The sequence below is a fragment of the Galeopterus variegatus genome, unplaced genomic scaffold (assembly GCF_000696425.1).
Source record: "Galeopterus variegatus unplaced genomic scaffold, G_variegatus-3.0.2 Scaffold1681, whole genome shotgun sequence".
In the NCBI taxonomy this organism is placed as follows: Eukaryota; Metazoa; Chordata; class Mammalia; order Dermoptera; family Cynocephalidae; genus Galeopterus; species Galeopterus variegatus.
The window spans coordinates 354,641-368,209 of record NW_007727792.1 but is presented as its reverse complement, the minus strand read 5'-3'; the positions used below and the strand labels follow the sequence as shown (position 1 = coordinate 368,209).

At 51.4% G+C, this 13,569-nt stretch overlaps 1 protein-coding gene across 1 annotated transcript in view; it reads left to right on the top strand.

The window, feature by feature from the left end:
- Positions 1 to 90: 90 nt before the first annotated feature.
- The window catches only part of LOC103595109 (glutamate receptor ionotropic, delta-1-like), a 242,702-nt gene continuing 229,223 nt past the window's right edge, over positions 91 to 13,569 (top strand). Inside the window, exons 1-4 of the mRNA XM_008578424.1 lie at positions 91 to 99; positions 978 to 1,051; positions 1,927 to 2,058; positions 2,885 to 2,969. Of these exons, the coding sequence (XP_008576646.1) occupies positions 91 to 99; positions 978 to 1,051; positions 1,927 to 2,058; positions 2,885 to 2,969 (300 nt within the window). The remainder of the gene's footprint in view (positions 100 to 977; positions 1,052 to 1,926; positions 2,059 to 2,884; positions 2,970 to 13,569) is intronic.

Below are 13,569 nucleotides of genomic sequence, written 5' to 3'. Positions count from 1 at the left end.
GATTGTCACGTAGGCCTGGTCACACAAGAAGGGGTGTGGGGCTATAGGTCCCCAACAAATTACAAACATTCATGCAAGTTACCCCAATACATGAAGCAGGTAAGTCGAGGGCTGTGCATCCAGAGCCACCTTGGGTTTTTGAATTCACCTGCAACGTGCCAGCTTGGGGTCAGGGTAAGGTGCAGAAATCGGATCCTGGGGATGCAGGGCCCCAGGCTGATGCCTCCTCAGTCGCTTTAGGGAGGGGAGTGTGTGCCGTGTTCTCTTCCCAGACACTCCCCTCTTTATTGGTTCCTCTGCATTAGCCGCAGAGCTCCTCCAGGGTAAGAACAAAATCTGATTAGTCCTGCTAGTCTCTGTATCAGAAGGGCCTAGTTCACTGACTGGCACAGCCATGAGTGTTTGTCAAAAGACGAGTTAATGCACAAATGGGTGGGTGGGTGCAGACGTGCGTGCAGGAACAACAAGGGGCCGGGAAGCAGTCTCGGGCACGTCACGGAGATGCTCTTTCGTTGCTCTCTGGAGGTTCTGGGAAGGTTGATGGATGCTTCTCGATGTCCATTGTGTAGAGAAGGCAGCTTGGGCACCCTGTGGGATTCCTTTCACCCTGTTCTGGCCTAGATGCTAATGAGAGTGAGGGTTCCTGGGAGGGATACTGGGAGCAGGTAAGATGGATGTTGGCAAAAGGGCTCTGGAGCCTGTGCCCATTGCTGTGGGCAAGGCAGTGTTTCAGACAGTGACCTAATGTCAGCAGTAAGACCCTGAGGACTATGCCAGGAGAAAATAGCCTCCCTGTGGAAGATCTGATTTTGGAAGGAGATGCTCCTCCTATAGAGGCGGGTCTGATAAACGGTGTGTGCCACACAGCCTGACTCTGCTGCCGTCATGGTGCACGCTTTGGTTTCCGCTGCCACGGGGACACTCCCAATGCCCAGTGCCCTCTTCCCAGTCTGGATGCCTGCTCCTCCTCTGGTTAGCCCAGCCCAGAGAGGACCGAATTTCCCCAAACCTGTCTGAACTCCGAGGGGGAACAAGAGGCCAGCAAGGGCAGGTAAGCATGGGATGCAGGAAACCACCACGCTGGCGTTCCTCCGTTCCACATGCCTTCTGAGAGATGGTCTCTCCAGCTCCAAAGGGCTGGCAGGACCACAGCAGCTCCTTACCTGGGCTACCTACTTTCCTTCTCCAAGCTCATTGCCCTTGATGGGCACCATTTCAGGACCCACAGCCATCCAGGAGTTTCCTCTCAGGTATCATTGTCTCTCCATGGTCAAGAGCAAACAGCATCTCTCCGCTTCCCCACCCACCACTGTCTTGAGGCTTTCTGGGTCTTCCATACCAGTAATGACCTTATCCTTCCATCACACCTTGGCTGAGGTGTAGAGGAGTCTCTGATCAACAGGAAATGAAGGTGCTGCCTGGGCTAGCTTGCCTTGGAACTTCCCTGGCTTTTTTCCCATGGAAGGTGAGATTCAGACTGGTCTTACTGATGGAGCTTCTTGGCTTTTCAGGATTTTGGGGAGCGAAGTGCTCTTGACTGCAGCTCTCCCAGGGCTTGGCTCTGTGGTTTGGAGCAGGACCCCCTCTCCAGCCCCTGAAAACTGGGGCCTGCTCTTAGTTCTGCTCACATCTGGGCCGAGTCCACTTGGCAGCTGTTATCATGCTTGCAGTGGCAGGTGTGCTGCAAATCTGGCCCAGGTGAGCAGAGCCCCCTCTCACCTGCAGGTCTTATTAGGGAGCCGCAAGTACATCACCCCCTACACTCTCCACCCTTCCTGCTCCCATTGTTGGTCCTACACAGCCCAGCCTTCCCCAGCTGTCTGCACACGCTTCCCCTCCCTGCAGCTTCTCAGGAAATTGTCAGGTCAAATCAAGCCAGAGGCAAAGGGGCTACAGACCAGATTGGAGTTTCTCATTGTGGCCTAGGAGGCAGGACTTGCTGGACACTGTGGAGGAGGTGGATGGATGCAGGATGGCGAACCTGAAAGAAAGGGGCACCTTCCTCACCCGCCCCCTGCCCGGAGGCATGCTGCCTGTCAGCTGCGAGGGCACTGGGCGGTAACTAACACCACCCAGGGGAGGCACGTTTCACTGCTGATTTTGTTTTGATTGCAGTTAGGCTATCTGCCTTCTTCGGAATGACGGTGTCCTTGGGTGACACCATCCGAGCAAGTTTCATCCCTGAGGTGCTCATTGCAGGCACATTTTAATTAAGCTGGAGCATGTGTGATAGTATCAGAAGGCACTGTCGTGGGCAGGAGGCTTCTTTACCTTTATTGAAACTGTTAGCTGCTTTAGGCAGGGCCCTGGTGTGGGAACATTTGCCTCAATCTATTGGCCGGTGAAATACACATCATAAATTAAAATGCTGGGCATGCTTTATAATTGGGAATCAGAGAGGTGGCAAGCGATGAGTTTCTTGCCAAGCAGTATGTGTAGGTTCCACCAGGGGGTGACGGGAAATGTACAGAACGGTCATTAGAGCTCTTCAGTGTGGGGAGGTTCTCATCCCCACATACGGATGTGTTTTTTCAGATGTGTCTTTATTAAGCCCCACTGCCTCTTCTTCCGACTTCACCCAGCTCATGGTTGACACGGGGAAAGGACACGTGTCGTGGAAACATGCGTGCTTTGAGTTCAGCATCAACCAGACCTGGGAGACTCTCGCTTTTGCTGCTTGGGAACCGGGCGACTTTGGCCAAGTCATGTTCCCAGACAGAGCCTGGGTTTCCTTACCTGTGAGCCTGACATTTTCCATATCTCACAAGTTCACTGAGGAAAGTTACTGAAATAATGACTGAAAAGGGTCTAACACAGTGCCTGGCACATAGCCGTGCTCAGGAAACAGTAGTTCTCATCCCCTCTCTTCTCCTCCCTATTTCAGTTGGATTCCCTGGAAGAAGAGCCTGGCATTGCACAAGGGATTTGTCCGAGGAGAGCTCTCAGGTGCAGTCCTTAAAGATGTGAAGGTAGCAGGCTGGGGCAGGGGAGAAAGTGTGGCCCAGCTGAGGTTCAGGTGAGGTCTGGCTTTAGCCTGATCCCAACAGGAGTCTGGATTAGGAATGGCAGCACGAGGTTATCCCAGCTTGAGGTAGAAGGACTGGGCTTTTGTGTCCCAAAGCAGTCACTGGCTGTGGCCACCCTTGGGGGAGGGCATAGCCTCCCAGACATTTCTGGGTGAGGCAGAACCCCGTTTCGTTTCTCAGGGGTGCATGCCCCAGCAGCCGGGCCTGGATACACCTGTTGGTGGAGGGGATCCAAGTGGGGAACCACAGCATCTGCGAACTTCCCCTTGCCTATTTTGAAACTTCTTCTCCCAAGAGTTTTTGTATCAGTATAAATATAAGTGTTTTCAATTAAGTTTTAACTACATTCCTGAATACCTGATGCCTAAAGTTGGCTAGGACATGAGGGATGTTTGTAGATTCTCTGGCTTTTGGGGGTGAGGTCTATAAAGTGCTTCTTGTTCATGCTGTCTCTTGGCGCTGAGCTCTGGCTCCACATCCTGGACAGCCACACAGCAAACCTGAGCTGCTGGGAAGTTCTGAGGGCTGCAGGTGCATTCTGCTGCTGTTTCAGGATCAGTTCCAAATTGAGACGCTCCCCAGGTTTAATTGGCCAAGTCTCCAGCATGTACTCGGAGAGCGCGTGTGTAGTGGTGGCTGTGTACTGCTGGAGCCGCCTCTAATCAGCATTTGCTAAGGTTTATTAACACCTTATCAGTGCTTGGGATGGCTCAGTGTACACTCTCTCATCAGTGGCATTATCTCACTCTAGGAAGTCTGAAAACATTAGATGGCAAAGCCATCCTGCATGCCTCATTGGCGGTTCAAAGCGTGCATGGTTTGAGGGCCATCAGGGGGAATCCATCAGCTCCCCACGATATTAAAGGAGGAATGATTGATAGGTGAGTTCTATCCGGAGGCACTGCCACTCCAAAGGCTTCAGGGTAGGTGTGATGATGGCCCATGAGAAAGCCCCAGCTCTGCCAGCACCTATGGGATGCTTATGCTGGGGTGGTCCCTAACAGGGGTCTGGGCTGTGGTTGGGGTGTTTATCATCTGAACACATCGCCACTCTGCAGTGGTGCCAAGGCACATTTCCTTAAAGGGGAAGAAGTGGTCTGATGACAGAAAAAGCACAAAGAGACTCCCAAGTTAGCAAGCTTGGGTTTGACCCCAGCTCTGCTACTTACAAGCTGTGTGAACTTGGATGCATTCCTCAGTCTTCTCATCTGGAAATTGGGGACAAATCCTCCCATTCAGGGATGATAAGTGTAACCTCCTGGCACACAGCTTATTGGAAAGTTCCAGACATATATTACCTGCTCAACTGTTAGTAACAATTTTTATTGTTGCTAATAATATAATATTTAGCTAATAAAAAACAATGAAATTTATTATTGCTACTGGATTTAGATTCTCAGCTTGGGTTTGAGCCTGTGGGAGGCATGCAGTCCCTCCTTGGATCAGAGCCACCGTGGAGGAACATCTGAATTCTCTCCGGGACAGGGCTGTGGGGTTGGGGTTATGATAAATAACTTCTCTTCCAAATCTTACATTTCAGTCAACTCAGTCTCCTGCCGTATGTGGGCAATTGTACCGTCTTAATATCGCTCTTCCCCCTCTTTAATCATTCTTTTCAGAATGTTCTGTCGATTAGAAAATGCTTGTCAGCTAAGTGACTGTTCGGGAAAACAACCTACATGCCTTCTCCAGCACTTGAAGAATCTACAGTAATGGCAGGGGATTCGCTTTCAGGAGAAGCATTGTTTGGAAGCAGCGCTGCTATTCAGACTCCTCCTGGTCTGTGTGGTTTCATTAATAACACCTTTCATTCTACAGCCTCTTGCATTGGGAAGGATCTTGAGTGATTAACAGGTGCTGTGAATAAGAATTAGTTTATCTTCTGCTGAAATGTTGCTTCTCTATGGAGCTGCAAGCTTCTGGCACCCACCATCATTCTCGTGCCCGGGGAGGGCTGAGGCTGCCTCAGGGTCCCTCCTGCTTCTCCAAATTATGGGGACACAAATCATCACCAAGGAACTGACTCAGTTCTGTAGAAGTTCCTGACCTCTGACGCTGTGATAGGTGCTGGGGAGGGAAGAATCAGAAATAGCTCCTGCATGAAAGGATCTCGCTGGGCAGGAAGACAGTCGGACAGGTAAAGAGCACCTGGCCACAGGGCAGGGGACAGCATGCCACAGAAGTGTAGTGCCTGTGGCCGGGAGCTGGCACAGGCCTGAGCTTTGCTGGGATGAGGATGGAGGGCTGGGGCTGGGGTAGAGAAGACTGCAGAGGCCACAGGCTGGCCTGCGCTCAGAGCCAGAGCCCACAGTCACTGCCAGGGCGGAATTCCCTGGGGGCTTGTTACAACACAGATTGCTGGGTCTCCGCCCTGGATTCTTTGACTCAGTAGGTCCAGGATGGGGCCTGAGAATTTGCATGTCTAACGAGTTTCCAGGTGATGCTGATGCTGGGCTGAGGAGCATACTTTGAGAAGTACCGCACTGGGGGATTTAATGGAATCTCAGATGCGACATCCCTGGAGGACCGTGAGGGGAGCTGCGTGGGTGCACTGGGGAGGTCCACGGCAGACCGGGAAGCACGCACCCCATGAAAACAGAGCAGCTGCTCCTCAGCCACGGCCTGGGGTTGCATGTGGGAACGTGGGATGAATGTTACTAGATCTTCTGCTTGGTCTGGAAAGGCTAGGAATCTTAATTTTTTTTTTTTTAATGTAAAATGTTCTTATTTTTACAATGCCACACGAGTCTGCGAAAATACATCTGCAGGCTTCATATATCCAGTGAGTTTTAGTTTGTGACCTTTCTTTGAAAGAATGAATAGGAATTTGCCTGGTGGCCAGGGAGGGAAAAGACTTTTCATGCAAAGGAAACCACAGGCGCAAATGCCCAGAAGCATAAAATACCCTCAGTAGGGAGGTGTGAGGCCTTCTGATTGGCTGGAGCACATGGATGCTGGGGGTGGGGAGTGGGGGGAGGGGAGGAGACAGTGGGAAGCAGGCAGGGGAGGGTCCACTGGAGCGTGGAGAGGGCTTAGATTTGATCTCTGACTCCAACCAGGCAGGCTTCGCTGTCAACCTTGGTTCCTCTGTGTCCTGGGATAGAGGAGGCAGTTTGATACCCCATACACCTGGCCCAGCAGGCCGAGGTCTGCACTGTGCACAGGGGGAGCCACATGCAGAGTTCTGATGCCTCATGCCTTTGGTTCCATGCGGGCACACAGGCCAGCCTCTGTGAGGAGCTGTGGGCCCGTGGTGATGCCGCTTCTTGGGGAGGGACCCCGTCCTTGTCTACTCAGGAGAGGAGCCGGGAGGCCTTCTTTCCACTGCGGACTTTGTGCTCAGCATATTTTCCTGAGAAGGTCTTTGTGTCAGACAGACCCAGGCTAGGGTCTCACAGACACTCTGGGCAAGTTGCTAAAACTTTCTTAAACTCTGTTTCTCAGCTCTAAAATAAGGAAAATTATTGTGAACATTAATGAAATTATTTTTAATATAAATATGTCAATAGATTATTTTTCTAAGCTATGTGCTTCTTAGAAGATTGTACATTATCATGGCAGAGAAAATATAAATATGTAAACAGGCATAAAGAACCCACCCCCCCAAATTAAAATTACCTAACTTCCTAACACCTTGACATAAACATCATTGACATTTTTGTATTTATCTGGACACCAAAGGGAAGGCCTCTGCTGGCCTGGGCATGTGGTTAGTCACAGCCACAAGACCAAGGCCAGCCTCTGCAGCCACGGGACCAATGGAGGACCTGCCTGTGTCAGACTAGTGCTGGGCACTGGGGTGCATGCAGACGTGGAAGCCATGGCCCCCACCTCGAGGAGCTTAAGGTCTGGAAAGGAGACACAAGCATGTGCCTGACAGGCTGTGCGCTAAGCTCGAGGCCAGAATGGCAGTGATGGCTCTGGGAGCACATATTCATGTGTCACTCTGCCAGGTAGTTGGCATATGCAAGGCAGGCATTTGTCTGGGGGTAGTCTCCCCAAAGCAGGCCTTGGAATGAGTTATACCCTGGAATGTGGAGCTGGGCTGCTACACCTGGAACTGTCGTCATAAGTGTGTGTGTATGTGTGTGTGTGTGTGTGTGTGCGTGCGTGTGTGCGTGTGTGTAGGTGATTCTCAGGTCTTGCCAGGTCTCTGTGCCTGCTGGCAAAGCAGCTCCAGTGGTCAGAGGGTCGTTCTCTGAACAAGAGCTTCAGCTGGATGCCCAGAGGTAGAGATGGAAAACACGACAAAGCTTCATCCTCCCCTACCCAGAAAGTTACTATCCCCATTGTACAGATGGAGAAACTAAGGCACAATAAAGTTGAATCACCATCTGCAGCATGTGGAAAAGCCAGGATTGTGGCTCAGCCTGTTGGGTGCTCTCCCTGATGCCACAGGGAAGGTGGACGAGCACCTGGTCTTTGAGAAAGGGGAGCACTCAGGGATGGGTTCCTGGAGGAGTTGCTCGGCTGATCTGAGGTGGTAGAGGTGGCACCCAACACTGGCATGAGGGACCGAAGCGGCCTGGGCCCAGGGGAGGCAGGTGGGTCCTGTGTGATGGGGACCTCATGAGGGGCTGGGGGTATGAGTAACCACCTAGAATGGCAATGGAGCACTTGGCCTCTCCTTGCCAAGCAGAGAGGGGCCATGACAGTGTCTCAGGGCTATGTTTTGAGGACTGTGAAACTGGCAGTGGGAGCAGGACAGATTAGAGGGCTCGAGCCCGATGGCAGGGCCACCATTTTGAAGGCTGATGGAAAGGAAGTCCTGGACAGGAACCATCCTGGGGTTGGACATCCTTACTGCAGAAGGGGCAGGGGAGAGACAGGAGTCATAGGTATTGCTAAGGCCCCCTGCCCATAGGGTTCTGTGCATGGCCCTGCAGAGGGGACCTAACTGATGGAGGGAGCTGGGTTGGTGTTGGGCTTGCTTGAACTGCCTCTGGGATCTCCAAGTGGTGGAGATGCCTGGGGCATGCGGATTGGAGGGCCCCGAGTTCTGCAGGAGAGGCCAGTGCTGTAGATGCAGGGTGGTAATGAAGCCCTTGGAGTTCACATTCAGGAGGGGAGGAGGGAGAAGGGAGTGGCAGGGGCACCAGGATGGCCACTGCCCTGTGGGCCGCAGGAGGCGAGGCCAGCAGGGGGACGGTGTGGGCAGCAGGGGCAGTGTGGGGGCCCCGCAGAGTGAGGGGCTGCCATGCGCTCAGAGGCTTTGGAAAGGTGGTGCCTGGGAGGTGAGTGCTTAGCTCCCTCACCTGCAGGCTTTGTTGGGAGGTGGCTGCACAGAGGCTTTGAGGTCTATAAAGGAAGCAGCTGCCAGTGGACAGGGGGCAGGTTCAAGTGTCAGTCCATGAGCACATAAGGGACCTAAGGAGCTTGCTGGTCAGGGAGACAGTTGCCAGTTGCCTGGAAGCTGGAGTCTTTAGCCTAGACTGGGGCTGTGTCCTCTGGCGGGACTGAGTGAGACATAGCCTGGAGTTCTGTTCACCACAACCTCGGAAGCAGTCTTCATGTGCCTCAACAGGGTGGCAGGTCACCAAGGCCAGGGCCCTGCTGTGGAGGGGTTCTAATATCTGGGGACACCTGGCAAGGCCTTCAGAGTGGGGCAGAGGGGGCCACAGTCCTGGCTGTGCCCTTTGTGTCCATTCCCTTGAGTTGGTCAGCCCCCAGGGCCTCTCTGGACCTGATCCCTTATTAATAAAATGGGGATATGTCACCTCTAAAGTTTGGGTGTCCATATCGGGTGCTCTGGCCGATGGGGCCAGATCGATCTGGTGAGCAGAACTGGGCAAGCTTCCTACTCCACCCCAGCAGCTGGTTCCCATAAATGCTGGAACAGCTCCTAACAGAAAGTGCTTTTTGCATTTTCCCAGTGGGCAGATCCTATGTTTAGGGGAGGGTCAATTTGAAGTGGAACATATAAACTCCTAAGGAAGTAGATAAAAGAGCCCGACGTCTATTTGTAGCATTTGATTTATTAATTTTGTTACACATCCATATTTAAGTGCACATGTTATGTAAAATAGTTTGTTAATGTAGAAATACTGCTTTTTTCCCCCTTCTTGTATTTTATGGAATAATTTTATTCAAAGCCTTCCCAGGCCTCTGGCATTGCCAGAGCCACTATGTGCAGCATCTAACCCAATTTTCCAGGGCACAAAAGTCTCCACTTCCATCATAGTTGTCTGAGATCCAGCACTTCATGGATCTGGGATAAAATGCTGTCGCTGGAGAATTTATCCTAAGCCACCCATATCATTTGCATACTGTTAGGAGAGTGTTTTTTTCCATTTGTTCTGTAGGTGCACAACCTGATCTCCACAGAGTAACTATTTATGGTATTGCTGTCTTTTTTTTTTTTTTTTTTCCTTTTTTTCTTTTTTTTTACCGGCCGGTAACGGGATCGCAACCCTCGGTGTTGCACCTGCACTGCGCTCAGCCAGTGAGCGGGAACCGGTCTCCACATGGGATCTGAACCCTCGGTGGGAGCGCCGCTGCACTCCCAAGCGGCGCACTGTAGCAGTGCGCCACCGGGCCGGCCCTATGGTATTGCTTTCTAAAGGGATTTGTAAAAGGCTTGTTTAGAACAACATCCCCAGCTTGTAATTCTAAGGTCAAACCCAGAAATAATGATTAAATAGGGGTTAAATATCTTTGCCTCCTTTTTTAACGATTCTGTCAGGCAACCTCTTAAAAACATGCAAAACTAGCATTGACTGAGGTCATTTCAGGCTAATGTCTTTTTCCACAAATGGTACTTTGTTGGTTAAAATAAAAGTAAATGAGAGAACTGCCCTTTAATAGGAGAGAGTTTGTCAGGAATTTGAATATAAGTTTACTCATTCTTTTGTTTTGGAAAAAAATTACCTTTGCTTTTGGTTCATCAGAGAGAGTAGCAGTAGCTCCATAGGTCATTGTTGAATTGAATGAATGAATCAGTCTGAGGATTTCATAAATACCTGCATAGGGCAGAATGCCTGGCACATAGTAGATGCTCAGGAAAGACCAGTTCTTTCCTCTTTCCTGAGTCCTCCTTCATGTTTTCCACCTTTCCATTTAAGGAGTAACCAGCACGTTATGGTTGCCTAGTCTGTCTCACCCATGATACTGTCAGGCCTCCTAGAAACAAGACCCCTTGACATCCTGCCACACGGTGGGACTCAGGACCTGCGTGGACAGGCCACACCTGGTTCTTTTGCCTGCCTTGTCTCAGTCCACATCTGCCTTGTTCCTCCATTGATCTTTCATCATGACCCACCATCAAAAGGCTTTGCACATGCTGTTCCCCTGTCAGGTGTGCTTTTCCCTGCCCCCACCCCCTGCTTAACTCTTATATTCATCTCTGGGGTCCCTTCCTCAAGGAGGCCTCCCTGGTCCCCAGATGAGATCAGTCATCCCCCCTCACCACCCTGCCCCATGTTTTGTTCTAAGAGGACCAAATAACTCTCTTTGCCAGCATTTATCCGAGTTGTAATTTAGCACGCATTTGGGAGATTATTTGACTGATGCATGTGTCCTCCCTGGACTACAAGCTCCTAGAGGGCAGGGACCTGGTCTGCCTTCATGGCTGTGCTGCTAGTACTCAGATTGGTGCTGGACACACAGCAGGTACTCAGGAAAACTTCTGTTGCACATTTGGGTGAGTGCATAGTGCCTGCAGGTTAAGAAGTTCGGTGGAGGGCGAGGGGTGCCATTTGTAAAATCTTGACCTGCTTCCTGGGTCTTGAAGCCTCTCTGGCAGGGCTTTGGTAGATGTCAGTTTCTGTCATTTTGCATAAATATGACAGGCTCCGGACGTAAAAGCATGTGCATGCCTGGAACCTCTCGCCGTGGGTCATCATCTCCATAAAGGTGCTACTTCTTTCTTAGACTTTTCAGTTTTTCAGCAGGTTTTGGTATTGCTGGGAGCCAGAGGTGAGGGCTGAAAGTTAACTAAAAGAACTCTGTACTGGAGGAGCTAAAATTGCGGGCTAGTGGGGAACCAGTGTAGTGAACACAGAGAAGCTGCACCTGAGAGCTTTCATGTCGGCTCGCCTAGAAGCTGGGGCTGGAGCCAGCACAGACCGACTGGGAAGCTATGCGGGAATGGGCTGAGTTCCCCTTTACTCTCCCTGACCTGCTGTGCACGCAAGCATTCCATCCAGCTCCTACTTTCTCTCTTCCTACCCGGCCCTCTAGTCCAGGGGTCTCACATATGCACCCCAGCTAGATTCTTCCCTTCCTCTCCTCCTTTCCTCCCTCCCTTCCCTGTCTCTCTTCTCCACTCCCCTGCCAGCTTTCTCTGGTTACACTTTCCAAATATAATGATTTATACTCAAAGTTTGGTCCAAGGATCTGCTTCTGGGCACACCCAACCTAAGATACTGTGGATCCTGCATTCTCCAGAGCAAAACTCTCAGAATTCTTGCAATCCTCATTCATCCATTCATTTGCTCAACAAATATTTCTGGAGCACGCAGCACTGTGTTAGATAGTGAGCACGAAAGTGTAAGCAGAAGCAGACAAGGCTCTTGCCCTCAGGGGTTTCCTGACCTGTGGGAGAGACAGATGTTAACTAGACAGTTCCCTTGATGGGAGTGTAAAGTCAAGATGCAGTGATGTGAGGTGAAGAAGATGTGGTTGTGCAGGATGGTGAGTCTGAGGAAGCCGTCCCAACCTGCAGGGTCGGGGGGACTCCCCTGAGGAAGTGGTCCTGGAGGTGGGACCTAAAGTCAGGGGACCTAAAGCACTGCCCCAGGGCCCTGTGCCTGGAACCTAGCTAGGTGGGCAGGAACGGATGCATGAAGGGCCGACGGAGCAGGCAGGGACAAGCCTGCAGGACCTTGTGGGCCACACCGAGGGCCGTTGTCCTTGCTTGAGAAAGAAGGAAAGCCACGGCTTGGTGTTAAGCAGCATAGTGGCAGTCAGAAGGATGGATATCCGGACCGTTCCACTGGCCATTGAAGGAGAAGGCAGGCCCAGATGCTGGAGAGCCTGGCACATCTAGGAGGTTGATATTTGGTCACCACAAGAGGCAAAATTCTCATCCGCCTCATTCCTGACTTGAATTCTAGACAACTCCTGAGCAACCTCTGGAGAAGTGACTGCAGGAACAATCTCCCTGGAGGCCCAAATGCCACGTCCTCTGAAAAGGTTTCTTTAAGGTTCCTCCCTTTCTCTCTCCATCCAGAATTCGTTGTCCTCTGTGCATGCCCACAACTCTGTACAAACCTCTGTAGAATCCTCACTGCTCAACTGGAGGCTCTGCGAGGGCCAGGACCATGCTTTGTTCACTGGAGTGTCCCCTGAGCCCCAGACACAACAGCCCTTTGTGTGCTGAGTGAACTTCCTCTTCTCTGAAAGCTCCACTGCAGCCTCAAGGCTGGAAGCAGTGCTCCAGCTCTCAGTGAGGCACTCAGCAGCCTCTGACCTTTGTGCATCTCAAGTGAGGCTCTGTCTTTGCACAGAAGATGAGCCCCAAGCCCCAGGAGCTCCTGACTGCTGTGTGGTTTGCAAGCCCTTGGAAAGTATGACAACAACCAAACAGCCTCCATAAGCTATAGTCTCTGCTACAAGATCTACCATGTGGCCTTGGAGAAGGTTTATGGGTGACCTGAAGGTTTTGTCTCCTCCATGGGCATAGGGTGCTGCTGCCTTTATAATACTGCTCGGCTGAAGCAGCCTCACTTCCATGGCTGACCAGCAGGGACCCAGGTCCTACTATCTGTCCATGTGAGGTTAACTGCGTGGCTCAGTGAATTGAGGAGCTGTAGAGAAGGGCTTGGGGATGGGAGAAGGTGGGAGTAGGAATTCATAAGCAGGTCCTGGGAGTTCTGGCTTCTGGAACTCAAGACTGGGACCCTTGGGATACCGGGGTTGGACACAAGAGAATTCCTGAAGGACAATTCTTTGTTGTTCTTATTATGCCTGGAAAGGCAGATCAGCCCATTGTGGACAAATGAGCACTCCCTGAGTGCTGGGAGACCTTTGTTTCAGTCTTTTCTTTGCCTTTATATACAGTCTGAACTTGATCAATTCATTTGGATGGTCTGGTCTTCAGCGTCATCAACTACATAACCAGGAAGTTAGAGTTAATGCCCTCCAAGTCTTTTTCCAGTCTTGGAATTCCATGCACCTAGAACATTTAGGATTCCAGGGCACCTCAAGGCAGAGGGCAGCCCCATGGGTGTGGCTGAGAAATTCCCTGGAGGTGGAGTCCACCTGCTGTGGCCACAGCCCTGAGGCTGGGCAGGAAGCCGTGGACTGGTGGTTAAAAGCACAGGCTTTGGATTCCCACTCTGCCACCACTAGCCGAGAGGTCTGCTCAGGCTGCCGTAACAGGATGCCATAGACTGAGTGGCTTAAACAGTAGAAATATGTTTTTCTCACTGTTCTGGAGGCTGGAAGTCTGATGCCAGGGGGATGTTGGTTTTTGGTGAGGGCTCTTTTCCTGGCTTTCAGACAGCTACCTTCTCTGTGTCTTCACATGGCAGAAGGAGAGAGAGAGAGAGAGAGAGAGAGAGAGAGAGAGAGAGAGAGAGAGAGAGAGAGAGAGAGAGAGAGA